General features: G+C 41.6%; 6 protein-coding genes across 8 annotated transcripts; 1 reads left to right on the forward strand and 5 right to left on the reverse strand.

Moving 5' to 3' along the window:
• Nucleotides 1-44: 44 nt before the first annotated feature.
• On the reverse strand, nt 45-3,478 carry wu:fa19b12 (uncharacterized protein LOC560551 homolog). The gene is made up of 2 exons (XM_005922777.3): nt 2,325-3,478; nt 45-2,061 (listed from the first exon to the last, which is right to left on the reverse strand). Exons 1-2 carry the CDS (start codon nt 2,691-2,693, stop codon nt 1,900-1,902), a joined length of 531 nt encoding a protein of 176 aa, XP_005922839.1. The 5' UTR covers nt 2,694-3,478; the 3' UTR covers nt 45-1,899.
• A 133-nt stretch (nt 3,479-3,611) lies between these two features.
• Nucleotides 3,612-11,581, reverse strand: carnmt1 (carnosine N-methyltransferase 1). Its single transcript, XM_042221168.1, has 9 exons — nt 11,211-11,581; nt 10,788-10,929; nt 10,244-10,439; nt 8,737-8,906; nt 8,415-8,555; nt 8,124-8,302; nt 7,670-7,764; nt 4,528-4,641; nt 3,612-4,435 (listed from the first exon to the last, which is right to left on the reverse strand). Exons 2-9 carry the CDS (start codon nt 10,925-10,927, stop codon nt 4,238-4,240), a joined length of 1,233 nt encoding a protein of 410 aa, XP_042077102.1. The 5' UTR covers nt 10,928-10,929; nt 11,211-11,581; the 3' UTR covers nt 3,612-4,237.
• A 91-nt stretch (nt 11,582-11,672) lies between these two features.
• LOC102302618 (serine protease inhibitor A3K) lies at nt 11,673-15,028 on the reverse strand. Its single transcript, XM_005922778.2, has 6 exons — nt 14,895-15,028; nt 13,835-14,450; nt 13,656-13,723; nt 13,366-13,559; nt 12,023-12,170; nt 11,673-11,943 (listed from the first exon to the last, which is right to left on the reverse strand). Exons 2-6 carry the CDS (start codon nt 14,442-14,444, stop codon nt 11,749-11,751), a joined length of 1,215 nt encoding a protein of 404 aa, XP_005922840.1. The 5' UTR covers nt 14,445-14,450; nt 14,895-15,028; the 3' UTR covers nt 11,673-11,748.
• Nucleotides 15,029-15,173: 145 nt separating this feature from the next.
• LOC102303633 (dual specificity protein phosphatase 26) lies at nt 15,174-18,173 on the reverse strand. Of its 3 annotated transcripts, XM_042221210.1 has the most exons (5): nt 18,069-18,173; nt 17,785-17,971; nt 17,443-17,473; nt 17,075-17,303; nt 15,174-16,984 (listed from the first exon to the last, which is right to left on the reverse strand). In XM_042221210.1, exons 2-5 carry the CDS (start codon nt 17,961-17,963, stop codon nt 16,788-16,790), a joined length of 636 nt encoding a protein of 211 aa, XP_042077144.1. In that variant the 5' UTR covers nt 17,964-17,971; nt 18,069-18,173; the 3' UTR covers nt 15,174-16,787. The 3 variants fall into 3 exon arrangements, with proteins under 3 accessions (XP_042077144.1, XP_042077143.1, XP_005922844.1); XM_042221209.1 differs by lacking the exon at nt 18,069-18,173 and having other exon boundaries at nt 17,785-17,981; XM_005922782.3 differs by lacking the exons at nt 17,443-17,473; nt 18,069-18,173 and having other exon boundaries at nt 17,075-17,286; nt 17,785-17,981.
• Nucleotides 18,174-18,957: 784 nt separating this feature from the next.
• Nucleotides 18,958-22,411, reverse strand: bag4 (BCL2 associated athanogene 4). The gene is made up of 5 exons (XM_005922785.2): nt 22,121-22,411; nt 21,491-21,610; nt 21,088-21,318; nt 20,629-20,898; nt 18,958-20,343 (listed from the first exon to the last, which is right to left on the reverse strand). Exons 1-5 carry the CDS (start codon nt 22,196-22,198, stop codon nt 19,888-19,890), a joined length of 1,155 nt encoding a protein of 384 aa, XP_005922847.1. The 5' UTR covers nt 22,199-22,411; the 3' UTR covers nt 18,958-19,887.
• A 473-nt stretch (nt 22,412-22,884) lies between these two features.
• On the forward strand, nt 22,885-25,287 carry lsm1 (LSM1, U6 small nuclear RNA associated). Its single transcript, XM_005922786.3, has 4 exons — nt 22,885-23,067; nt 23,218-23,286; nt 23,431-23,546; nt 24,934-25,287. The coding sequence occupies exons 1-4, from the start codon at nt 23,022-23,024 to the stop codon at nt 25,102-25,104; spliced, it is 402 nt and encodes a 133-aa protein (XP_005922848.1). The 5' UTR covers nt 22,885-23,021; the 3' UTR covers nt 25,105-25,287.

A 25,287-nucleotide genomic window follows, 5' to 3' on the forward strand; every position in this document is an offset into this window, starting at 1 on the left:
TAAATCTTGAGCTACCCCTCTAATATTTATATTTAGCTAGGAAATTTAGAAATAGGTGCAGGTTCAGTTTTATTGAAACGTCCAAACACACAAAGTCAAACTCTCTTAGGCAAACTTTCTTGTAATTTCTTCAAGTAGTCTTCAGAAAGAGTTCTTCAGGGTTCTTGAAGCACATTCAAAGTTGGTCTTTAGGTGTTTCTGCCTTTTGATCTGTTCTCTATCACCAGTATCCCACACTGCTTCAGTATTGTTGAGGTCTGGGGTCTAAGGAGGACAATCCACGAAAGATAGTGTTCCAGTGTGGGTTTCTTTTCAGGTATATTTATACCGTACTGACATGTGTTTGAGATTATCATCATGCAAGAATAAACCCACTGCCAATCAGATGCTTTCCAAATGGTGATATGTGGTGAATCAAAATCTGTTGTGCTTTCATACTTGCATTAGTTTTGACAACCTCCACAACACCATTGGCTAAACTGCAGCTCAAAACATGACACAGCCTCGGTCATGTTTTACACCTCTCTCCTGCCCTCCTCTTTGCATTCTCATGGCAATTTCTACGGAAAATTTCCAACTTTGATTTTTCACTCCATTGGACAAAGGATGTAGAAAAAGGAGCAGCAAGACATAAGAAGACCATGAAAAAGATCCATGGACATAGTGAAGGAGCACGTGCAGGGTTGGTGCGACAGAAGAGGATGGTCTTGATGGGGTCAGATAGAAGCAGATGTTTCACTGTGGTGGCCTCTTGAGGGAGCAGTCAACTGAAGATTCATCACTGCATCAGAGCCATTGCAGCTGATTTTCAGCTCAGTTCTTGTAATTGTGAATACATCAGCCTATGGCTGCACAATTATCCGATGCCCGGTCCACTGTTTTAAATTTAAAACCAAAGTGCTTTATAATGCAGCATCTGACCACCTGCCTGGATACGCCAACCACAGCTGTTCCCTGCACAACTGATGTTTACCAAACAGAAATGGTTTGCAAAAAGAGCTGAGGATCAGCTGAATGTTAACACAAAAACCTTAACAGATGTGAAAGCATTTTTTTTTTTGTTACAGTGCAATAAAAATTTTTTTGTCACTCTTTGAATAATCGTGACAAATAATCATGATTATCATTTTGGCCACAATACTTCAGACCTAATAAAATGTGAATACATGTGGTATGAATGTGTTACAGATGGATCTCCGCTTCCTGTCCAGTATGTGGTGTAGAGGGTGGTCAGCATTATCGTTGATAAAACCATAAATAAAACCAAACAATTAAAAGAAAAGTCACAAATATATATTTTTATTGTCAATGAATACAAAGGCATGTAACAACCAGCTCTAACTGGCAATCAGATGTGTACAAAATGTACAACCAACAATTCAGTCACACAATTTAAAAAGTGCAACCCTACACAACTGGACCAAATTTGTTCTGAAAGGCAACTATTATCTGCAGACCAAGCATACATCTTTAATTAGATCTCTAATTAGTTAGACACATATTTATATAATCCTACTCAACTGTAGGTTTGCAAAGTAAGGACTCAGCATTGAACATGGGAGATCAGTCACTGCTGTTATCAGGCTGTCTAAATGCTGGTCACACAAATCTGCTGGATCTATAAAAGGTTTGAAAAAAGTTCCACTTAGGTCTGTGAAATCTTGCATTAGACTGTTTTCCACTTAAGGGGGAAAAAATAAAATAAATAAAGCCTGTATTGCTCTACAGGGGCAGCCGTGGCAGGTTTCGGTTATCGCATCTCACCTTGATGCATTTCAAGTACGGTAACCTGTTCTTGATGCCTCTATTTGCTGAAGAACATCACATTGTCCTCATCATGTTCCCATGCTTTAAACGGGAAGAGGCAGCTTTCAATAGGCCTCGCTGTACCAATCATCTTCAAGTCTCCATGGCGTCAGAAGAAGATGCTTTTGACTTGTCTTTTGTTTTTGAGTGGTCGCTTGCATCTTCTAGCAGTGAAAGGTCAAGCTCAGGTAAAGGCACCCTCCAATACTGGAAGGAGTTGTAAGTGCAGTCTTCAGTGTTTGCGTCCTCATCAGCCTGAAAGGGAACAGACAGATAGAAATGTAACGTCCAAACGCAACTACGTGGCAACATTTTGTTACCTGCTGACCAATCAGTCCCCTTTTCACTGGTACAGTGAAGTACAGTGTACTACAGAGTACAGAAAAAACAAGTCTAGAATGTGTAAATGGTGACATCTAGTGGACACTCACTGTAATCACACCAAATTCAGTTGTATTGCATGGTCGCTAAAACTGCAGTGAACATCCCCGACTTCTGTTATATTCTCAATAACTTACTTTATCATTAGATTTGGGAACAGCGGTATCTGGCTCCTCGCTGCCCTCTCGTGGTCGTTTCTGGGAACTCGTGACTGAAGAGCTGCGACGGTCTTGGAAACTTCCAGACGTCTGCACCGCCGAAACATTTACTGCACGCTTCCTGGCATCGTAGTGTGAAGTCTTGCGATAAGAAGCGGTCTCTTCTTCATCGAAATATTGCGGCCTCTTTCTGCAGCGGGTCCCCAGCAAAGCCAGGAGGGACGGCGGGCTCACGCCCCCGGACGGAGCCATGCTCTCCGCCTGTATGTCAACAGCGCAAAGGGAGCGGAAACACCTCTTGGAGGGAGAGTTGTGCAGCAGAGTGTCCTCGGCGCGCCTCTTTGCCATGCAGTCTGCCGGTACGCCACCGATGTGCACAGAAAACCTGAAATCCCTGTGATTGCTGGATAACACCGAAAGTGCGCAGGAGCGTGTTTAGTGATGCACGATCTCGAAATGATGAGCACCGGTAGTAGAATTATTGCAAAGAACCAATCAGAATAGAGCACTGCTTTCTAGCCCCGCCCAGAGCACCCAGTCTCCAATCACTTAACTCTCATCTACTTCCTGCAATTTACAACACTGCCTGATACTCATTGGTTTGTGTACATCTGCTACAGCCCTATGTCCCTAGCAGGTCTTTGAGGTCATCTGATCAGGGCTTACTTGCTTTAAAAAATACTAAGAGGAGGACTAAGGGTGATAGAGCTGTGGCCCCTAGACTGTGGAACTCTCTCCCCCAAACATTAAGAACTGCGGACTCAGTAGCTGTTTTTTAAAAAAAACAACTCAAAACTCACCTTTTTAAAACTGCTTTTGGTTAATTTTTTTGCCTGTTAGCTCAATGTATTATTGGTCGAAAACTGGCAGAAAAGCCTTTTACATGACAAGTGTCATGTGTGTTGTTGACATATAGAAAGCATGCACCATATTGTTAGTCATTGGTGCTAATTTCAGTCATTATAGAGATGTACTGTTTAAAGGTTGGGGAAACCTGCAGTCAGCTGAACTAAAGAAGTCACTTGGATTAATAACAAAAACCTTTCTCACACTGAAAATACTACATCGAGATCAACAGAATCAACTTTTTGGGAAACTTTATAAAGATTATAAATAGAATGTCACATTTGACCTCTGACCTCTCCTTTAAGGTCAATAGATTGATCTGAAGGTTATAATAGTGCTATATAGAGCTATTTAAAACTATGTTTGACCTCAAATAAGGTCAAACTTTCATTAAAAAAATGATTCTTCAAATTCTACTACCTTTGTTTTTATTGGCAACATTCACAAGATGATACTTGTATATAGAGATTCTAGATATCGTCGACCTGTTGTCGTCTTTTCTGTTATGTTGGTGTTAATGTATTTGAAAATGTGTTTAAGTAAAACTGGAGAATCACATTTTTAAAATGTGCGGCTTTATTTCAAAGTGTGATGACAGTCCAAAACAAACAATATAAAAAAAATATTAGATGTAGTTATTGGCACATAAAAGAGAAAAAAAAGGGAAAAAAAGGAAAAGCAGGCATTCACATCACATTCTCCTATCACATGCACACACGGAGCCTAAAAACAAAACGATGGTCTTCGTGGCCAGCAGCTGACACACAAATCACAAACATAAAGTAGCAGCCAATGGTAAGTGATTCATCTCAGACCCAGTATTTTGACTTTTGTTCAGATGGTACAGATCACTTTACTTCATATCACATCACCTTACTTCATATTACATTCCCCATTTTGAGCCACTTCAAGGTCTTGTGGATTCGGGCAGACATTTTTAAAAATATATCTGGCCAAAAGGAAAATGTTCCTTTTCCTTTGTTGTCATATTTCAGCCAAGGATTGTGCTCTTATGCTTTCACTTGGTTTTGTCAAAGGACATCTTGTCACGTCGGGCTGTCGGGACCCTCTCGGCGTGGCGACTTAGCAGCCGGTGGAGAGTTTTGTAGCTGGTCTTCGTTTTGACCATTAAAGTACTGCAGCTCTGCAGGCTTCCGCACAACAAAGTAGGCACAGTCATAAACATATCTCAGCATCGACCGGTCGTTCTCTGTGTAGGTGGTCTGCATTGACTCCTTCTCCACCTGCAGGAGGAAGTTTAATTTGATTTTACTTCTCGAGCAAGGTTTCGGACAAGCGTATGGCTGAAGCGGTAATATTTAGGTCTTCAGGTTACCTCGATGTGGAAGCCAAATCTGACCATCGCTGTCCTAATGTCTTCGTAGCTAAGCTCAACTGAGAGCTCGTTGGCCATGTTCTCAAAGTGATACAGCAGTGGACCTTGAAAATATTAAAGAACGTTTACACTGTTAAGTTCACCGACTTAAGAGGAGAAAATCTCATCCATGTGAAAGTAAGACTCGTGTTTCCTTTCTATTCAATCAAAACAATTTTGTTTTAAAACTGAAAAAAAAAAAAAAAAAAAAAAAAAAAAAAAAAAAAAAAAAAATAACAGCACCTCTTTATTATTATGGCTCATTTTTTCTAAACAAACCAAAAAAAAAAAAATAGTCAACATAAATGATTACTAATGTGAACAAAATCCAGCCCTATAAAAAGATATTACAGAGTGAGTAAAGAAGATCTAATAAGGCCTTAATAGGGGGATGATAAGATGCAGCAACTATAACTAGCTTAGCTTAATGAGGACCTGCAGTAGTTATTAATACAGGGAGTGCAGAATTATTAGGCAAATGAGTATTTTGTCCACATCATCCTCTTCATGCATGTTGTCTTACTCCAAGCTGTATAGGCTCGAAAGCCTACTACCAATTAAGCATATTAGGTGATGTGCATCTCTGTAATGAGAAGGGGTGTGGTCTAATGACATCAACACCCTATATCAGGTGTGCATAATTATTAGGCAACGTCCTTTCCTTTGGCAAAATGGGTCAAAAGAAGGACTTGACAGGCTCAGAAAAGTCAAAAATAGTGAGATATCTTGCAGAGGGATGCAGCAGTCTCAAAATTGCAAAGCTTCTGAAGCGTGATCATCGAACAATCAAGCGTTTCATTCAAAATAGTCAACAGGGTCGCAAGAAGCGTGTGGAAAAACCAAGGCGCAAAATAACTGCCCATGAACTGAGAAAAGTCAAGCGTGCAGCTGCCAAGATGCCACTTGCCACCAGTTTGGCCATATTTCAGAGCTGCAACATCACTGGAGTGCCCAAAAGCACAAGGTGTGCAATACTCAGAGACATGGCCAAGGTAAGAAAGGCTGAAAGACGACCACCACTGAACAAGACACACAAGCTGAAACGTCAAGACTGGGCCAAGAAATATCTCAAGACTGGTTTTTCTAAGGTTTTATGGACTGATGAAATGAGAGTGAGTCTTGATGGGCCAGATGGATGGGCCCGTGGCTGGATTGGTAAAGGGCAGAGAGCTCCAGTCCGACTCAGACGCCAGCAAGGTGGAGGTGGAGTACTGGTTTGGGCTGGTATCATCAAAGATGAGCTTGTGGGGCCTTTTCGGGTTGAGGATGGAGTCAAGCTCAACTCCCAGTCCTACTGCCAGTTTCTGGAAGACACCTTCTTCAAGCAGTGGTACAGGAAGAAGTCTGCATCCTTCAAGAAAAACATGATTTTCATGCAGGACAATGCTCCATCACACGCGTCCAAGTACTCCACAGCGTGGCTGGCAAGAAAGGGTATAAAAGAAGAAAAACTAATGACATGGCCACCTTGTTCACCTGATCTGAACCCCATTGAGAACCTGTGGTCCATCATCAAATGTGAGATTTACAAGGAGGGAAAACAGTACACCTCTCTGAACAGTGTCTGGGAGGCTGTGGTTGCTGCTGCACGCAATGTTGATGGTGAACAGATCAAACACTGACAGAATCCATGGATGGCAGGCTTTTGAGTGTCCTTGCAAAGAAAGGTGGCTATATTGGTCGCTGATTTGTTTTTGTTTTGTTTTTGAATGTCAGAAATGTATATTTGTGAATGTGGAGATGTTATATTGGTTTCACTGGTAAAAATAAATACCGTATTTCCCGGACTACAAAGCGCACCTGAATATTAGCCGCACAAGCTAAAATCAGGGGAAAATCCTGTTTTGTACATACATTAGCCGCACCTGACTAAAAGCCGCAGGTGTTTCAATGTTGACTTATCATATGTAAGAGAATATGCACAAAGGCGAATTGTCAGGAAAGAGATGGCTGTTTGGAGACACACCCCTTTTATTAATATTTTGAAAAACAAGTTATGGGTACATATTTGCATAACTTTTTAGGTATATGTACAAGTAGCGGTAATTACAAGTACGAAACATGTACTGTGCTTCATAAATGAGTAACAAATGTAGTACATAACAATAACCTACAGCACACCAGAAAAATAGATTCGGACTACCTTTTAGGCTCAGGTGCAGTGACACGGCTTTAACAAGAAGAAAAGTCAGTCATTCACCACCATCTTTCTCTTCTTCCTGCGCACTAAAACCACCAAAGTCCTCTTCTCCAGTGTCGGATACGAACAGGCTCAGGATGGCTTCGTCATCCACTCTCAGCTTCTTTCCTTCGTTGTCACTTTCAAAACCAAAGAAATCCTCGTTGTCAGTGTCAGAGTCGAACACCCTCAGAAGGGCCGTGGCGGTGTCCTCCTCTCCATCATGCAGCAGTCCAGCCCTTCGAAATCCGTTGGTGATCATGGATGTTTTCACACTTTTCCACGCTGTCAGATTCCACCGGTGGAGTTGAGCATAACTTGCTTTTCGCAAGTTTATCGCCGCTCGTCATCCACGACTCCCGCTGAACGCGTAGCGTTAATTTGAAGTTTGTTTTTCGCGCTACTTGTACAGCACTATGTTGCCTGGCGGATGGACACGTGACCAACATACCACTCTTGAACCCCGATACTGTGTGTCTGATCACATGCCCTTCCGCCAGGCAACGTAGTGCCGTACAACAGCGGAACAAACAAAACAAATCGTCTTACGATATGACAAAAATCAGGACAATCCATAGAAAAGCCGCACCTGACTAAAAGCCGCAGGGTTCAAAGCTTGTGCAAAAAGTAGCGGCTTATAGCCCGACAATTACGGTAATTTGAAATGGGTATATATTTGTTTTTTGTTAAGTTGCCTAATAATTATGCACAGTAATAGTCACCTGCACACACAGATATCCCCCTAAAATAGCTAAAACTAAAAACAAACTAAAAACTACTTCCAAAAACATTCAGCTTTGATATTATGAGTTTTTTGGGTTCATTGAGAACATGGTTGTTGTTCAATAATAAAATTATTCCTCAAAAATACAACTTGCCTAATAATTCTGCACTCCCTGTAGTTTGAACCACACAGTTATATACTCCAGGCTTAAGAATCTTCCAGATAGTTTCCACATACTCCAACACATTATGAGCCGTGTCGATGAAGAAGCAGGTAGCCACACAGTCCCAGGACTCTGCCAGAAACACAAAATATAATAATCTTTATTAATACTTTTATGCATTTTTTTTTTATTACTAATATTACTAAGGTGGACATGAGTGAGATGTATTCATCGTTTCCAGCACCTTGTTAAATCTGTGCCATCAAGAACTAAAGCAGTTATGAAGGCAAAGGGAATCCAAACCAGCAGAAGCAAAATGTACCTAATGAAGTGACCAGTGAGCATATTTTACAGTACATCTACATTGAAAAGTTTGAGTCAATTATATTGTGCTTTTTGTAGATGTAAAAATGTATACTTTCGACCTACATGAGTAAAGTTTGGTCCCCTTTTTAGAAATATTTCATAGGTTAAAGATACATTTTATTTACCTGGCTCATTGTAGACCTCCACAAAGTCCCCTGCTACCATGGAGAAGTCTGCATTTAGTGACAAGCTCTGAGGGTTGACATCAGGGAATCTGATTGGTCGTGTTTGGTCAGAGGATCGCTTGTTGTTGCTAAACTGGTGGATCCAGGGGTAGAGTGTCAGAGCATTCACCTTTTCACACCTGAATAGAGCAGTGAAGATTGACAAGGAGAGTAAGAGTAGCGATTACAGACGCAAAAGAAAATATTAGTTAAGGTGTCTGTTCAGCCTGTGCATTTCTGTGTAAGTTTTACCTATTGAGAACAAAGTTTGAGGAGAAGAGCATGAAGAAGCTCCATTCGTTTCCCTGGCACATGTAACCCAGCCGAGCTATCTCCCAGGCTAGACGGCCAAGCCCAGCACCCGGAACCAGCACGCTCACCTTAGACACATCACTGATATAATAAAATGCACAAAATGCACATATCACATAGAAAAAAACTGTGTAAGTCACATAATCACACCAAGATGTTGAAACTATAGCATGCAAAAAGCTGAATGCACATATTCAGCAACACTGACTTTCTCTTTATTGGCATGCATGTGTGTGTCCAATTTACCATGTAAGCTCCTTACTATTGATCACTTGGGAAAAGTCTTTGGATCTCTTGGATGATGGGCTTATAGCAGGAGTCCCTCTCAGCCTGGCCTGACTCACTCCAGTCTCTCACAAACTGTTTTATGGTGGACTTAAGTTTGTCCATGTCAAATGTAGAGGATGGACGAATCTTCCTTGGATCCTCCTGCTAAAAGAATGGAGACATAATTAAGTCACAGTCTTTTTTCATCTGCTCCCTTTAGGGGTCACTACAGAAGATCATGTGCCTCCATCTCATCCCATTCCAAACATCCTCCTCTGTCACACCAACCATCTGCATGGTCTCCTTCACTACATCCATGAATCCTATCCATTCTGGTCACACTCAATGAAAATCTTAACATCTCCAGCTTGGCCTCCTGTCTTTTTGTCAGTGCCACCGTGCTCAAACCATACATAACAGCAGGACTCACTACCATCTTGTAAGCCTTCCTTTTCACTCAAGCTGCTGTTCTACAGACCACACTGGGTGAGGACTGGGTGACACTGTTCACAAATCACCCCTGACCCTCATCTCCACCCACTCCACCCCGCCTGCACTCTCTTCTCCATGTATCTTTTGCACTTTTCAGTGCTTTGGATGGTTGACCCCAGGTATTTAAACGCATCCACCTTCACTACCTCCACTCCTTTCAGATTCACCTTTCCAGGTAACTCCCTCTCATACACACATGTAGTTGGCCTTGCTTTTCTACTGACTTTCATTCCTCTTTTCTCCAGAGCATACCTCCACCTCTCCAGGCTCTCCTCCTCCTCCTGCTCTCTACTCTCACTACAGATCACAGTGAAGTCTGCAATAAATCATAACTCATGGAAACTTCTGGTTGACCTCATCTATTCATCATCACTGCAAACAAGAAAAGGCACACCTAACTCCAACCCATCATTAACTCTTACCTCAACCTCACCACTGTCTTGCTGTCCTCATACATGTCCTGCACCAGGCTCATATACCTGTCTGCTACTCGTCACAGCTCCCATCTTGGCACCCTATCATATGCTTTCTCCAGATCCACAAAGACACAGTGCAACTCCTTCTGACCTTCTCCATAATCACTCTCAAAGTAAACATCGTACCCATAGTGCACTTTCTCACCATGAAGACATACTGCTGCTCACAGATCATCACATCTCTTCACACCTAGCTTCAACAACTCTTTCCAATATCCTGGCTCATCGGCTTTATCTCTCTGTAGTTGCTACAGCTCTGCATAGCTTGTTCTTGAAAATCAGAAGCAGTAGACTTCTTCATTCCTCAGGCATCCTCTCACTCAAAAGATTGAGTTAAAAAGTGCACTGCCCTCTCCTGCAGACATCTCTATACCACCCAAGGTAAGTCATCCAGCTCAAACTGCCTTTCTATTCTTCATCTCTTTCATAGTTGTCCTCACTTTTGCCTTACTAATCACAGGAAAAAGACAAAACACTAGAAATAGCCAGCTCTGGATCTGTGATTACAGTTCATACAGCAGATTTAAGTCATACCCTCTCTCCGTATTCCATGTTCTCAAACATGTGGAGGCTGTGGTGGACGATGGCCTGCAGCACCTCCTGGTTGTGGTCCGCACACTGGCCGATCCGGGCCAGGTTGGACAAAACGTGTGGCAGCAGATTCTGGTGGTGCTGCGGAAGACTCTGAAACTGACGCTCCGCGCGTTTGACCTGCTCCTGAACATGGATCCTGGCAGGAAGACACAGAGCTGAGACTCAGGCTTCACCAGCTACACTGATCACCATAACCATACTGTGCACAAGGTTCACTTTTTTTCTCTTTCACTGTATTTAAGTGTGTTGTGAGCAGTGTGAAAGGCAGAAAGGGCTGATCAAAAGAGGTCAAATGCAGCGAGCAGAGTTGGTTCAAAAGTAGGTGTCGCAATTTAACGTTTAAATACAGTTTAAACACATCAGTAAGCCTTTTTTTTTTCTCTTTAGACTTGGTGTTCTTCTCTATGCTATTATTTGCTAACACTGCCATGTATTGACACAAAACACCCGCGGCCTGTCTTTATTTCAAAAAACCTTTTCATACCTGTAATATCTAAAAGCATCAATTATTCTCCAGAAATGTTTCCTTTCCAGCCTGGCCTCCTCCTCCGGGCTGTATTTTATTCTTTCTTTTATATAATGTGGTCCACCTTTAGCTCCTTCTTGTCCTGTTGTTTCAGCCATATCTTGAAAAAAAAAAAAAAACCCTTCACATCCAATCAAAGCGAGGCAAACTTCTTCTTCTTCTGATTGGTTTTCAGCGCAGCAGACTCTACGAGGCGCAGTGCTGCCACGTAGCGTCAGGTGACTAAACTACACTTTGTCTTTAAAAAAAATCTATAAATTAACAATTTATTTTAAATAAATACAATAAATAAATACAATATTATACAAATATAAAATAAATACAGACAATAATGCAACTCAGCTCAGTAAAAGCATTCTGAACTCAACTCAGAAAACTTACTCTGTTGGTAAGAGCCTAATCCCTGCTGGCATGAACCTTTCAAGAGAATAAATAAAATGTATTTAATGTAATAACATGTAATAAACGCTATTTGTACTCACAGTCAAATTAAATGTGAAATACTGAAATGACTATTTAGTCTTTTCAGTCTTTTTTGACATAAAGTGCAATAGTGCATGACTTGATAGTTTAAGATGTATGCATCTTTATCTCACGCCTTTTTTGGTTTTCCATGTGCCTGGCCCAGATGTTTCCAAGTGTGTTAGTGCAACATCTATGCATGTTACACAATAACGCATCATTATTAATAAAGATGATTGAAAACATGCTATATTATTGTTTACCCCTGAGAAAAGCTGATGCTGGGAATCCTGTTGTTTGTATTTTATCTTCTACTTGTCAAAAACAGATAGAACAATACTAAAACCATGCAGTCATAAAAGAAGAGACATGACAAGTGAGTGTTTTTTGTTTTTGTTTTTCTGAGCATTTTATGTTTACTGCAACAACCGTGGAAGAACACAAAGCATTTCCTCCATCAGATGTTTGGGTTAATAATCTTTCCCATGAAAACAATGTTTTCTGTGTTACGCTCAGTGATGATGACCATAAATGGGCGGTTAAACTTCAAGACCGGGACAATCCGGAAGGAGAAGAGCATGATACCAATGCCTGTAGCAGCTGCTGCTGTGGCTCCAGCCTCATCAACGTCCAGGGTGGCTTGGTGTACCACCTACAGCGCAGTGGAGTGAGAAACGTGTGAGAGGATTGAATAAAAGGGAGAAATGTGTGTTTAATAACACTGTCCTTACCTCTGAGACTGCCAGTTTATGCGCCTCTGAAATACCGGTCAGATTTGCACTATCACGAAACATGTCTGCCATTCCCATTTCAGTCAGCACTTTGCTCAGTTTGTAGGAAGTCTTGATGGAGAACTTTGGCACATATATGTTGTATCTCCTAAAAATTGTGAAAGGAATCAATAGTATTGATATTCATCCGGCAAGCATATTCAGGGTATGACAAAATATTTTTACTCTTCTTGAATTCTTAGTTTTTGCATGTTTGTCACACTTCTGTTTCAGATTATCAAACAAATTTTAACATCAAACAAAGATAACCTGAGTGAATGCAAAATGCAGTTATTAAAGGATAATTTCTTTTATTAACAGAAAAAAAGCTACCCAAACCTGCCTGCCCCTGTGTCATAAACTGCCCCTCCTTGTTAAAACATGAATTTACTGTGATTAACCACACGATTAAACACAATTTCATAAGCCACAGCCAGGCCCGATTACTGCCAGACCTGTTGAATCAAGAAATCACTAAAATAAAAACAGTCTGACAAAGTGAAGCTAAAAGATCTCAAAAAGCAATACATCATCTAAAGAAACTGCTGGAAAACTAAATCAGTGACACCTATCAGTCTGGAAATAGTTACAAAGTTTTTCCAAAAAGTAAATAAATCTTGATGATCCCCAAGTATTTCAGTACGTGGACTGACATGACAAAGCTGAAGTTTTTGGAAGGTTTGAGTCCTGTTACGTCTGGCGTAAAACTAAGACCGTGTCCATGAAAAGAATATCATAGCAACAATGAAACATGGTGGTGGCAGTGTGATGGTCTGAAGCTGCTCTCCTGTTTCAGCATCTGGGAGACTTCCTGTAATTGGTCGAACCATGAGTTCTGCTCTCTACCAGAAAAGTCTGGGGGACAATGTTTTGCACCCTGAAGAGTTATGCAGCAGACGATCATCTGAAACACACGAACTCAAATCCACCTCTGATTGGCTCCAAAAAAACAAAACAACATAAAGGTTTTGGAGTGGTCAAGTTGAAGTAAGGATTTCATGTTTAAAAAAAAACCATCCAATGTGTTTGAGAGTGGGCCAGAATCCCTGCAAACACCTGACTGCACCTTGTGCTGCCAAGGGTGGCCCAAGCAGTTATTAGGTTTAGAGGGGAATTATGTTTTCACATAGGGATGGGTGGGAATCGGTAGTTTTTTCCACTTAATAAATGAAATCATCATTTAGAAACTGCATTTCATTTTTACTCCAGCTTTCTTTGTTTAATCTTAAAAATTTTAAGTATATGTAAATATGATGAACGTGTCTAAACCAAGAAATTAAGCATGATTTGAAATTCTACCCAACCTCTGCTTCTTCCATTTCAGCCATTTGTTGACATGGCCCGGGCTAATGGCGTTCTCCAGCGTTGCCATATTATCAGGCAACATCAGCAGCATGGAGTGGGTGCCGTTGAAGGGGAGGTGGAGGACTGTTGTGTTAATGAGCTTGTCATCATAAATATCAACATCCTCTTCCATATTCATCATCTGGACTGGAACCTGGAAATGTGACAGTTTATTGGAAAACAGGTTGAATTAGGCGCAGTGATGCATAATTATTCCAACTCATCTCCGTTCTGAATCAGCTGCTTGAACCTGAACGTTCTCCGCATGGAAATGGTCGTCTGTGGTGTCCTGAGGATCGAACGGAGTCTCCCACTTTCCTTTTTTGCGGTTATAAGCAGAAATAAATCACACGTTACAGATGACACATCAAACTTAAACCTTGGAATAAAAGAGAGACCAGCCAAATCTCATCTCAGTTGACCTCTTACCTTTAAAGTATATGTAGCTGATGAGATACATGACTGTGTTTACATCCAGGCTCTCAACCAGCTTGTCAATCTTCCCATTGGTCTTGGTCTCCACATAATTGTTGATGGTATTGACACTCTCTGTGGCTTGGGTGAAGTCAACATTAAACCCTTCGGCAAAATAGGACTGCTTCAACACCTCCAGGAACTCGGGTTGCGGCTTAAAGCGGTTGTCCACGAACACGGCAGTCCCCTCACTGGTGTCACCACTCTTTGCGTTTTGCAGGAGCGTACGGAAGGACTGATCTACATCTGCTTGCATGAGCTGGGAACTGTTGAAACCTAGACCACTGAAAAGCTGCTGGTGGGTCTCCCCCCGAGCTCCTACGGACAAGGCAGCCAAGGCAGTAGAAATACTGACTGGTGAGAAGAAGATGTTTTTGCCTTGAAAGTCGGGATGAGCTGCTAACTTTCTGTACAGACGAAAGGCAAACTCTTTGTTTGCTGTGGACACCTGTGAGAGGCTGCTGTCAGTTTCTTGGTCTTGATTGGCATGGCCCAAATGGTGATGGCCTCTACCCATGCAGAACACTGCTGATAAGATCCAGATAGCCAAGGCTGCATGCATCATGGTCAACTGAGACAAAAGTTCACAATCGATTGTTTGTTCATGTGGGTTATGCAATATTTGCTCCTGAAAACAGTCAGTTTTGCTCTTTCGTACTGTGAACTGAGTTTCTGACCAACACGCTATGCTGCAACAGTTTTTGCTAAATTCCCAACAAATTTCTGTGTTTCTTTATCTCCTCACTCATTTGAAGCAGAGGGGCCAGATTTAATCCCTAATGTTGCCTATCAGAATTTACTTACGTACATTAAAATCCAAATTGGCTGTTTTGTGTATGGGCTGGTTAAATCTGTTTATAGACGTCATGATAATTAGCTGCAAATATTCAGCGTCATTAAGAAGAGCTTAAAATCAAAGTTACAACTTACAGTCTACAGATGTTACATATTAAAGATAACCGTGCATCTGATGGCGGGACAGTTAAACATGCTATTAAAAAAACATATCGCTTACCTTCTTCTGGTTGGAGCTCACTGTATGTATTATCAGCCACAGAGAGTGAAGCTGGACAGAGGGAGACCTTCTATTTATGAGGACGATCAGGCCGAACTTTGACTTTGTTTGCTCTTTGTCTCAGCCTCTTACTTGCTCAACCTCTGCATTTGTTCTGTGCAATGACTCCCCTGTAATCATGGCATCAAACTGAGTTCACACAAAATGCACAGAAAAGCCATTGTTTGTTAACGCAGGGGTACAAAAAATGCCATAGGTGATCACTAATCACCAGCTGTGCTGTACAGTATAGCAGTTGAACTTTGATATCACCCTGTCAACACTGATGTCAGAGAGAAATGTTTCTCTGTTGTGCAATGAAACACTAAAACACTTTTGAAAAGTTAATTTCTTTATTTATGCAACAGCTATTGGTCGAGTTAAAAACGGGCATTGATTTCAGTGCAGTGCTGAAAAACACATTTAATATTTGGCCACCATGGAGCCACATTACTGTGCAAAGGTCTTGAGGTGCCCATTATTTCTTAGTATTTTGTTGGGAAAACAGTTATTGAAACAAATGCAAAAATGCATGTTAATACACTATATAAGGCAAAAACAGAGCTTAACAAAGCTTGAATGCTAATATTTGGTATGACTACCTTTACTCTTCAACACAGCCTGAACTGTCTTAGGCTGCTTTCTTGCGTTTTCTGTAAGTAGTCTTCAGGAATAGCGCTTCATGCTTCTTGAAAGACCTTCTTTGTTCTGTTCTCTGTCAAGATGATCCCAGACTGCTTCAATAACGTTGAGTCTGCATGACTGATAGTGTTGCATTGTGTGTTTTCCTGTCCAGGTAAGCTCTGACTGTGGCGGAAGTGTGTTTGTGATCATTGTCATGCTGAAAAATGAAGCATTAACAAACCAGATGCTTTCCAGATGATATTACATAGTGGGTCAAAATCTGATGTCACTTTTCTGTGTTCATTGGTTTTGACAAGATCATCAACACCACTGTCCTAAATGAATGTCCAAACCATAACAGCAACTCCATCGTTTTCCTCAGCTCTCTAGTGTGCCTCTCTCCTGACCTTCCTCATACATACTGGCAACAATTTGAACCCAAAATTTCAAGTTTGGATTCATTCCATAAGACTTGTTGCCACTGATATTCAGTACAGCTCTTGAGTAATTTGGCAAGAATTAAAAATGGCATCTTAACAGATCTCAGCCTTCCAATGAGAACATTTCTGATGAGGCTTCAGCGAATAGTAGATGGATCACCTGACGTGCCCAAAACATAAATCGGCTCAGGATTTGTTCCTTTTTCCACAGACAATGACTTTCAGATGCTGCATCTGCTGTAGATAGCTTTTTGTATTTTTGGCCTGGCACTTCTCCTTTAGTTCTCACACTGGTCCATTCATTGAGTTAGGTGCCTTTTTTATACTGAAGTGATCCATGAGTCAGTGTTAAATGGCTTAACAACATTAGAAAAAAACAACAACAACACATTCCTCTGAAAATGGTCAGGTAGAAGCGGCCGATGTCCAAAGAAAGAGCTTCAGAAAGCCTACAGAACTACTGATCAAGACCACATTTAAAAATTACGAAAAAGGTTTGGTTCCTCGAAAGCGGCATATAAAGAAATCAGTGGTGGCTCAAAACTTTTCCACAATATTTATGTAAATTAAGCTGACTGCTAAACATCTTGTAAAACATCAGTCCATTTAACATGTACAAATGTAATGTTTTTATCTTAACGTTCATAACAATAAAGACCAAAGAAAGGATCACATGCTGTAAGACCCCAAAGTAAAACGCAAGAAATCTTTCATGCAACACATCATCTTGACATTAAAGATCAATCTTCTGGACCCGTGAAAGGTGACTAGTAATGCTGTTAGACGGGTTTCAGCGATGTTTGCCAAAGAGCTGCTCGTCCAGTTTGATGAGCTGTCGAAGGAAACCTCGGTTAGGAATCACACCACGGCTCTCTTTCACAGCACAAATAGCCTCGACGAGAGTGAGGTTCTGCTTCAGCATCAGGTAAGCCAGGACCAGGGTGGCAGAGCGGCTCACTCCTACATGACAGTGGACCAGCACTTTGCCTTCACAGAGAAATATTAGATTAAATTCCACACATCAAATCCATTTGCCTTTGAACTGTATTTATATCATTTTTAACTTTCTCCTCTTACCTCCTCTGCTCAGACCTCTATGGATAAAGTCTGCTGCTGCCTGGAAATTGACACTCATGTCATAGTTACAGGAGTCACGAGCCTCTACGCCCATGTAGGTGATCTTCATTCCCTCATAGATATCTGGTTGTCCCTTACGATTACTGTGAGCTGCGTTCAGGATGTGAGTGATGTGATTCTTGTACAAATCAGCCTGGTTCTCTGCACTGTGTCTGGAAAACACACCACTCTGTACTCAGACAGTAGGTTATATGGCATGTATGCAATATTTCATCGCGATAAACTGATCCTTAGAAAAACACTTTAAGCATGCGAGTTCGAACATTTGAGACGTGCTTTCATGCCAAGGCATCAGTGCAAACGCTTACATGGCGTTGTTGTAGTTTATGCAAGTTCCCACTGTGGAACGCAGCAGGACAAATGTCACGTTACTCATTCTGCATTTGAATCAGATTTATGATCAGCTCCTCTTTCACGTATGTGGAGTGAATCCAGGACTTTTATTGATTTATTTGAGTATTTTTACTAAAAGTATCAGATGACTCTCTCAACACAAGAAAAACATTTGGAGATTTAGAAGTCAGGAAGTTTCCTCAGAGTCATAATCTCAATTTGAATCTGCTGTATATAAGTAAATACTAACGCTAGAGGAATAGGTGCAGTTAGATTATGTCAGAGTTCATCAAAAGAAATAAAGAGGAGTTACTTACTGGTCACCAATGTACAGCCTAGGCCACACTTCATCTGCATGACTGATTATGGCTTTGCCAGTATACAAGAGTTTTTCCAACTCAAACACAGCTAATCCAGGTGAACTCAGGTCAATTTCCAATTTCCGCGGAGGCGGCTCGGCATTCCACCACACAGGAAGTTTTGATGTATAGGACATTGCTTTTTCTGTCGACATGGCAATTTTATCTTTTGTAATGGTTTGTTAAGGGTAGGCAAAAAGTTTAAAAGGTGAAAAGGTTATGGAAGAGTTTGCCGAGACTACCTTTTACAGCTTCGCTGATGAAGAAAACTGCAAACAGATTATTCCACAGTTGGTCGTCTGTAACCAGTGACTCAAGTGGAGCAGGCTTGTTTGGCTCAGATTCACTCACCGGAGGGTGTCCTGTGTGTTGTCAGGCCATTTGACCCTTGAATTAAATTAGACTGCACTTGGAGCCATCATGGGCGGACATTAATGCTTTTGCATCCAAATAGCTGTCTATTTAAAGCGCTCAATGCAGGCCTGCAGCTGAAGGCAGTGTGACCTCCAAGCACCAGTTTCTACTTGAGAAAAATAAGCAGCCTTCTCATTTTTAAAACAGAACAACATTTAGAAATGTTGTATGACTGATACCTAAACCGTCTGATATTCATGTGTGTTCGGTAAAGGCAAAGCAAAAACTAATTTGATCAAGAGTTAAAAAAATATACTGACATTTAATCATTTTTCTGTCCCCCCCTCCCACATTTCACTTGTGATCTTTTCACCGTTTATCAGGCAAAATTCCCCATCCTATGTTGGAAACATGCATTACATCTAAAACTACACAGCGAGTTGCATTTGAGCAGAAGGGGAAATAAACACACAGAAAATGATTTTCTTTTCCATGCAAACCTTGTGATATTTTTATATTTTTTTTCTCCTAATTATATAAAACCCATCCTCTTAAATATGGCACTTTTTGCTAAAACACATCAAGAATGTCTGAGGAGGGAAAAACAAAACAAAACATAACATACACACACACACACACACGATAATGGACAGTGATGCGCACACAAAAATCCGTTTGATATAAACATAGATTTGTCCTCATTATCAAAAGGACAGAAAGAAAAACATTTAATCCAACCTTGTCCTTCAGCATAAAACATGACTGAAAATGTTCAAGTAGAGATTTCAGTTTTATATATATTTGAATGTTCAAAGATGGAGAAAAGGAACAGCTTGTCCAGTCATACTTAATCAAGTCTTTATCAGTGAGTCAAGTGAAACACATGGCATTCATATGTAGGTCTGATTCTAGGTCTTCATCAAAAAAGATGAAATAATTGGGAACAGCAATCTTCTGGGGGATTTTCACTAATCTGCTACACTCAAGGCCCAGTTCTGAGCTCTGAGATATCATGATTGTATCAAGTGCCTATCTGACATTACAATGCATGCAGGGCTTAAACTGAGTGAGGAAAAAAAAAGAAAAAAAAAAAAGAAAGAAAAGACAAAAGAAATCACTGCACCTACAGAGGCGGAGGCATGGAGAGGTACGTGGCTATGGACAAAATGCATTTACTCCATTAGGTGAAAGCACAATTTCCTGATCATGCAAAGGGACCGTGAGATGAAACGACAACCTGCTAAAGAAGTGCAAGAGCTGATACACTTTGGATCAGACTGAAACTGACCCACATTCCTGAGGGACAGCGTGATGATAATCTGCATCATGACTCAGAGACAACAGAGAGCTGCAATGTGGCACTACACAAGTTCATCTTCCAGTGACTCGCTCCTGCTTTTGCAGCTGATAGAGTCACTCACTGAGGCTGACGCAGATAACCATGAGCTTTCACGTCTAATACCACCATACCTTTTATACCAGCATTATTAGGCTTTAAAGTTTGATTCCACGTGCCAGTAACTGCTGTGTCTTTTTCTTTGGTCCATGCCACCTTTCACAGGTGTTCTATAGTAACATGGTGGTGGGGAGGAGAAAAAAAAAAAATCCCTACAACACTGGTCAGCAAAAGACGACAAGAACCTGAACATGTCTATGGAAGATCAGGAAGATGAAAACAAAGTGACCCACAAGCAGAACAAGTCCAGCTCAGAAAGCTTTCTTTTCCAGCTGGTCCAGAATGGCCTGGATTCTCTGTACAGCCTCCTTTCGGGCTTGCCGGACACTCTCCTGTCCCTGAGTCTCCACAGAGTCTAGCACCAGCAGCTCTTTGGTAAGCAGTTCCTCCAGACAACGATAACTCTTGTCTGTTTTTTTGCCAACAAACTCATCAACGTCTTCCTGAAGCAGCAGTACTCTGGCCATGACCTGCTGGACCTTAGCCAGACTGGGGTTATCGCTCAGGGGCTGAGGTGCAGCCTGACTTGGAGTTGATGCTGGAACCGAAGGCGGGGCCTCAGCTTGCGAAGCATTAGGATCACCTCTCCCAGTTTTATACATTTGTGGAGGAGAACTTATTTCAGTAGGATTACCACTGGGGGGATTCGGGGATGGTGCTGGCTTCGGTTTAGGTCCCACTGGTGGGGCGCGTTGGTGCTGTTGGTCCTACAGTAACACAAGAGTTTGAAAAATATTGTGTTTAAAATATTTGATAATATAAGGCTGTAAACTGACTCAAATAAATATACCTTAGAGAAAATTTGGTATTTAATTTTTAGAAAATCTAATCCCTCCAAAAACAGATGCTATCCACCCAGAATAGATGCGTGATTACAGAAAACAAAGTGCAATGGCTGTTCTAGTTTTACAGTTCATCATGACAGTTGTAATACATTGTGTGTACATCTGTGTTTCACAAAAAAACAAAACAAAATCTCTTAAGATGCTTACCTTGGGCTGGTACGGTGGAGGAGCACCTGTTCCAGTTCCTGGCCACGCTGGAGGATGTGGTGGACGGCCTGGATTCCCATAATGGTTTTGTGGAGGCTGTTGCCCCGGCGGCCATGGCTGCTGTGAGGGTACATATGGACCAGAGTGTCCCCATGCGTCAGCCTGCTGGCTGGGATGAAGTGACTGGCCAGTTGGGTATGGGGGATTTGGAGGCAACGCGTGGCCACTATCATTGTAGTGAGGGTACGGTCCGGGAGGATATCCAGGACCCTGAGAGCAGAAGACAAATGTCTCACATTCAGAAAACGTTTCTTTTGCGTTTAAAAAAAGGCATCTGTTTTTAGATTAAAAAAAATAAATAAATAAAAATAAAATTACAGTGTATAATATACCTCATTTGTAAGACTTTATTTAAACTATTGTTATATTTAAAAACTGTGTGCGCTTAAATGCACCAACCCCTTGGCAGTGTGGCCCAGGGTAGTGATGATGCTGGTGTTGAGAATGAGGCTGTCCAGAAGACCCACTGCTTTGCTCTGCATGGCAGCCTTGGTTAGGATAAGAACCCGGAGCCGGTCTTTGAGGGTCAGCACAGTAGAAAGGGTTGGATGGGTGGAAACCACTTGTTGAATACTGACTCTGTGCTGGACTGTAGACTCCATGGCCGTTTGGATAACCACCAGGCATTACCTATGTGAAAGACACAAGAAGGGGAACTAGTTATTTAAAATAAAAAGTATAAATCCATCAGAGATACAACAACTTTGACAAGATAGATGTTAATATGAAAATGTAAGCATAAATCCACTAACCCAACCTTAGAGTTAGAGGTACTGGTTATGCTGCATCTGTATAGCCATACCTGTGGATTGTACTGTGGTTGAACATCTGATCCAGAGGGATAGGTATTTGCATAGTGCCCTGTGGAATGAGACTGAGGATACCAGTAGTGTGGAGGGTAGCCTGGATACTGAGGAGCATCCTGCAAATACAGTCACAAAGCATGGTTGGCACCAGAGTACTTACAAATAGACATTGGTATGACACAAAACTTTAAAACTACGCCTTCAACGTCACAACCAATCCCAGGACAAACAATAACTGTGCAAACAGGGACATTGATTCATCTGCCTGCGGAACCAGTTATGCAAAATCCTTAAGAAAAACTAACCGGAAATAAAAGGGCCCAACATGTCACAAGAAAGACACGAAATACTGACTCATTCTTTCAAACACGTGGAGTCTTATTAACAGTGGCGTCACGTCAAGATTAACGTAAAAGTCCCGGAAAACAGCTGAACTCTGTCCTTAGCCGTTACTATTACATAATGCTAGTTAGCTCAGTTAGCCACGCAGCTAGCATAGACAGGGCTTTGTGCGAGCTGGCTGAAAATGATCTCGGCCACAAATTCACGCTTTTCTTTAAGGTTTTAAGACACTAAAAGCGTGTGAATACCACGAGAATATGTCTGAGCTGTGTCCACTTACTTACCATACTGTTATTCCAGTTCCCGTGATTATTTCCGGAGTTGCAAGTCGAGGGCCAGCCGGGTTTCAGATTGGACTGCATTTGATAATGATGATGCTTGGACTAAGCGCTCTTACCGGCAGCCGCCCTGTCATCTATCATTGTGGGGGGGGGAAACAAATCTGCAGCGAGCCTCGCGTTACTTATCGGATGTGTCAGGTCGTCTGAAACGCCAGCAGCAATGTTGTCGTTTTCCTATACAAGTGCGGACCCCTCGGTTAAAGTCGGGAAACGACTGAATGACGTGAGCGCCCCCGTGCTGCGCCTTTAATAGCGAGGCGCTGCTAAACCTACAGAGGTCTCACTCCGTCAAATTTTTTCTGGCACAACCAACGTTTGGACGGAGAAAGTAACGCCAGAGTCTACCATCATTACACTAGCTATAAATTTATGATATGATTTTAAGACGTTAAACGTCTATTTTCTGGGCGTATTTCAACAAAAATATACATGTATTTACATAATGTACGGCGTTTTGAATTGTTCCGGCTCTGTGACCAATATTGTGTAAATACGATCTTTGCCGACGCATGCGCGCCAGTAGACGTTATTGGCCAATGGGGGGAAAGGTCATAAAAATAACATTTTAAAAACATTAACTGCTATTTTAATCTTCAAAACCCACCGATGCCTGAAGTTATATTTATTTAAAGATGTATTTTTTAAAGGGCCGTTCCTGCGTGTTAGAAATGTAGTGAATCGCCAGCACACGAAGGGTTAAATGCTTACAGGAAGTTCATCCCTGGCGTGTATAAAGACGCTTCCTGTGCTAATTTTGTGAGAAACATGTATTGAAACATTAATGGCTTGACGGTATATACAGATATAAGACTCAAATAAGAAGAAGAAGAAGCAGCAGCACAAGATGAACTACGTACCAGGGACGGCAAGCCTCATTGACGACATCGATAGTAAGTTGGAGGAGTGATTTGATGGAGCTGATTTGGTTTAAAAAGAAACAATCGTTTCAAGATGTGCAGCATCGTGTCCGACGCAATCTGGATCATCTGCAGCGGGTTTAAACTGTCATTTAACGTGCTCCTCTTGTTTGTATCCCACAGAGAAGCACCTGGTGCTGCTCCGAGATGGAAGAACATTGATTGGTTACCTGAGAAGCATTGATCAGTTTGGTAAAACTCTTAATTATATCCACCTTTAGTATTGTTTTTCTGAGTCGGGTCACTGCATTGGTTACAGCAGGCTCAGTTTATCTGTCATTATGATTCCCATGATCGGGTCTGTTCTTTATTTACCCCGGTTCTTTTGTCCTCCAGCCAATTTAGTTTTTCACCAGACAGTTGAGCGCATCCACGTGGGAAAAAAGTTTGGTGACATCCCCAGAGGAATATTCATCGTGAGAGGAGAAAATGTGGTGCTGCTTGGAGAGATAGTAAGTAGACATAATCTCGTTTTCACTTTGGTTTTTGAAATGGTCAGAAGGATGCAAAGTAAGGCTCAGTAGACATTGTTACTTACATTTCCTTATGTCCTTCACACACTGCATTGATACAGTTGTGAGAGTAGGGGTTGACATAAATGGTGGCTAAGGGTCCTCGGGCTAGAGCCTATCCCAGTTGACACAGATTGAGATCTGGCCTTTCTCACAGAGAGACGCGCAGCCATTCGTGGGCCAATTTAGAATCACCGATTAACCTAACATGCTTATCTTTGGACTGTGATAGGAAGCCGGAGAACCCTCACCAGTCTTTCTGGTACAAACGGATGCCAGAAAGACTGGCGGGCTCAAACTCCTTCCTAAGAGACAACAGTGCAAGCTGCTGATGCATCCTTAACATCTGACTCTCCTTAATCATGCTTGTCTGATGTACGTCAACAGCCAAGGTGACGCATTACAGGGACACTGCTGTGACACAGGACCTTCAAGGCCAGTACACTGAGCAGAAGTGATTCATGAACTCTTCTTGCGCTGTTATTCCTACCTAATGCTTGACAGCAGTACTCTGCTGTTAAAGGGATCCACATCATGCTGTGACAGTACAGCATGTCATGATGTAAAACTGCTTCAGTCATAGCAGAGGCTCGACAGCACCTGTACTCTGATCTGCTTCTCAGTGCTTTAGAAGATGTTGCTGCCTTTTGTGACATTTGCCTGATGATTAGGTTCATTTGATTGTTAATTTATTTCTGTTCTGAAATGCTGATGGAAATGGAACGGCAGTGATTAACTACTTGGTGCCTTTTGGTGAGCTTGCATCTGGCAAACGATGACAGTAAGCTGACATCAAATCCTGTGTCACATCAGAAATGATATTGACGCACAAAAAGGCACATAGTCTCAGCATACGACATCTTCTGCACGCATTCATTTATGTATAGTTTTAAGAAAATGTTTGTCAAGCATGAATAAACAGCATTTCTGTTCATGCTGCTTATTATCGGAAAGCAGTTTGTGATTGATGGTTGGCATGAACCATGCAGTCTTCTTGAAGATTTGCAGATGTTTCATGCCTTTAGTTCTAGGAAGTGGCAGGTGTGCAACCTGTCCTCCTTAACTGGAAAAAGAAAATGGCTTTTGGAGAAGTCATTAGCACAGAGGTTCACTTTATTCTTCTACATTATTTGTTTGATAAAGACACTTGTTTGCTTCATTAGTGTAATCAGATTGTTTGTCAATGATCAAATTTTTGATCAGGTATTTTATTAGTAACAATTCAAAGTTCCAGAACACCCAGTAATTCCAATTAAAATGTGTTCAGTAGTATTATCTGAGTGTTTCAGGCCTGTGCAAGATGTGACACGGTCTCTTGTCTTTGCAGGACATGGATAAGCCCTGTGACACAGTGCTGCAGCAAGTCTCCATTGAAGAGATCTTGGAGGAGCAGCGGCTGCAGCAGCAAGCCAAACAGGAGACGGAGAAAGTCAAAATGCAGGTCCTGAAGGACCGAGGCCTGTCCATACCCAAAGCTGACAACCTAGATGAATACTAGCAGCCTAGTTGCTGTGGGCCTCTTTCTCAGTTGGCATTGAACTGACAAGTTTGAAGTTGAACCTGAGAGCGCATGGGAGCCTGACTTTTTGTTTTTAAGTGGGGAGAACATACCATTATATGGAGTCCAGCTACTGTGATGTACTGTATCAATTTAATTTGAGGTTTGTAAAGGGGGGGGGGG

Source organism: Haplochromis burtoni, unplaced genomic scaffold, assembly GCF_018398535.1.
Source record: "Haplochromis burtoni strain Fernald_Lab_line unplaced genomic scaffold, NCSU_Asbu1 Contig_62, whole genome shotgun sequence".
Taxonomy (NCBI): domain Eukaryota; kingdom Metazoa; phylum Chordata; class Actinopteri; order Cichliformes; family Cichlidae; genus Haplochromis; species Haplochromis burtoni.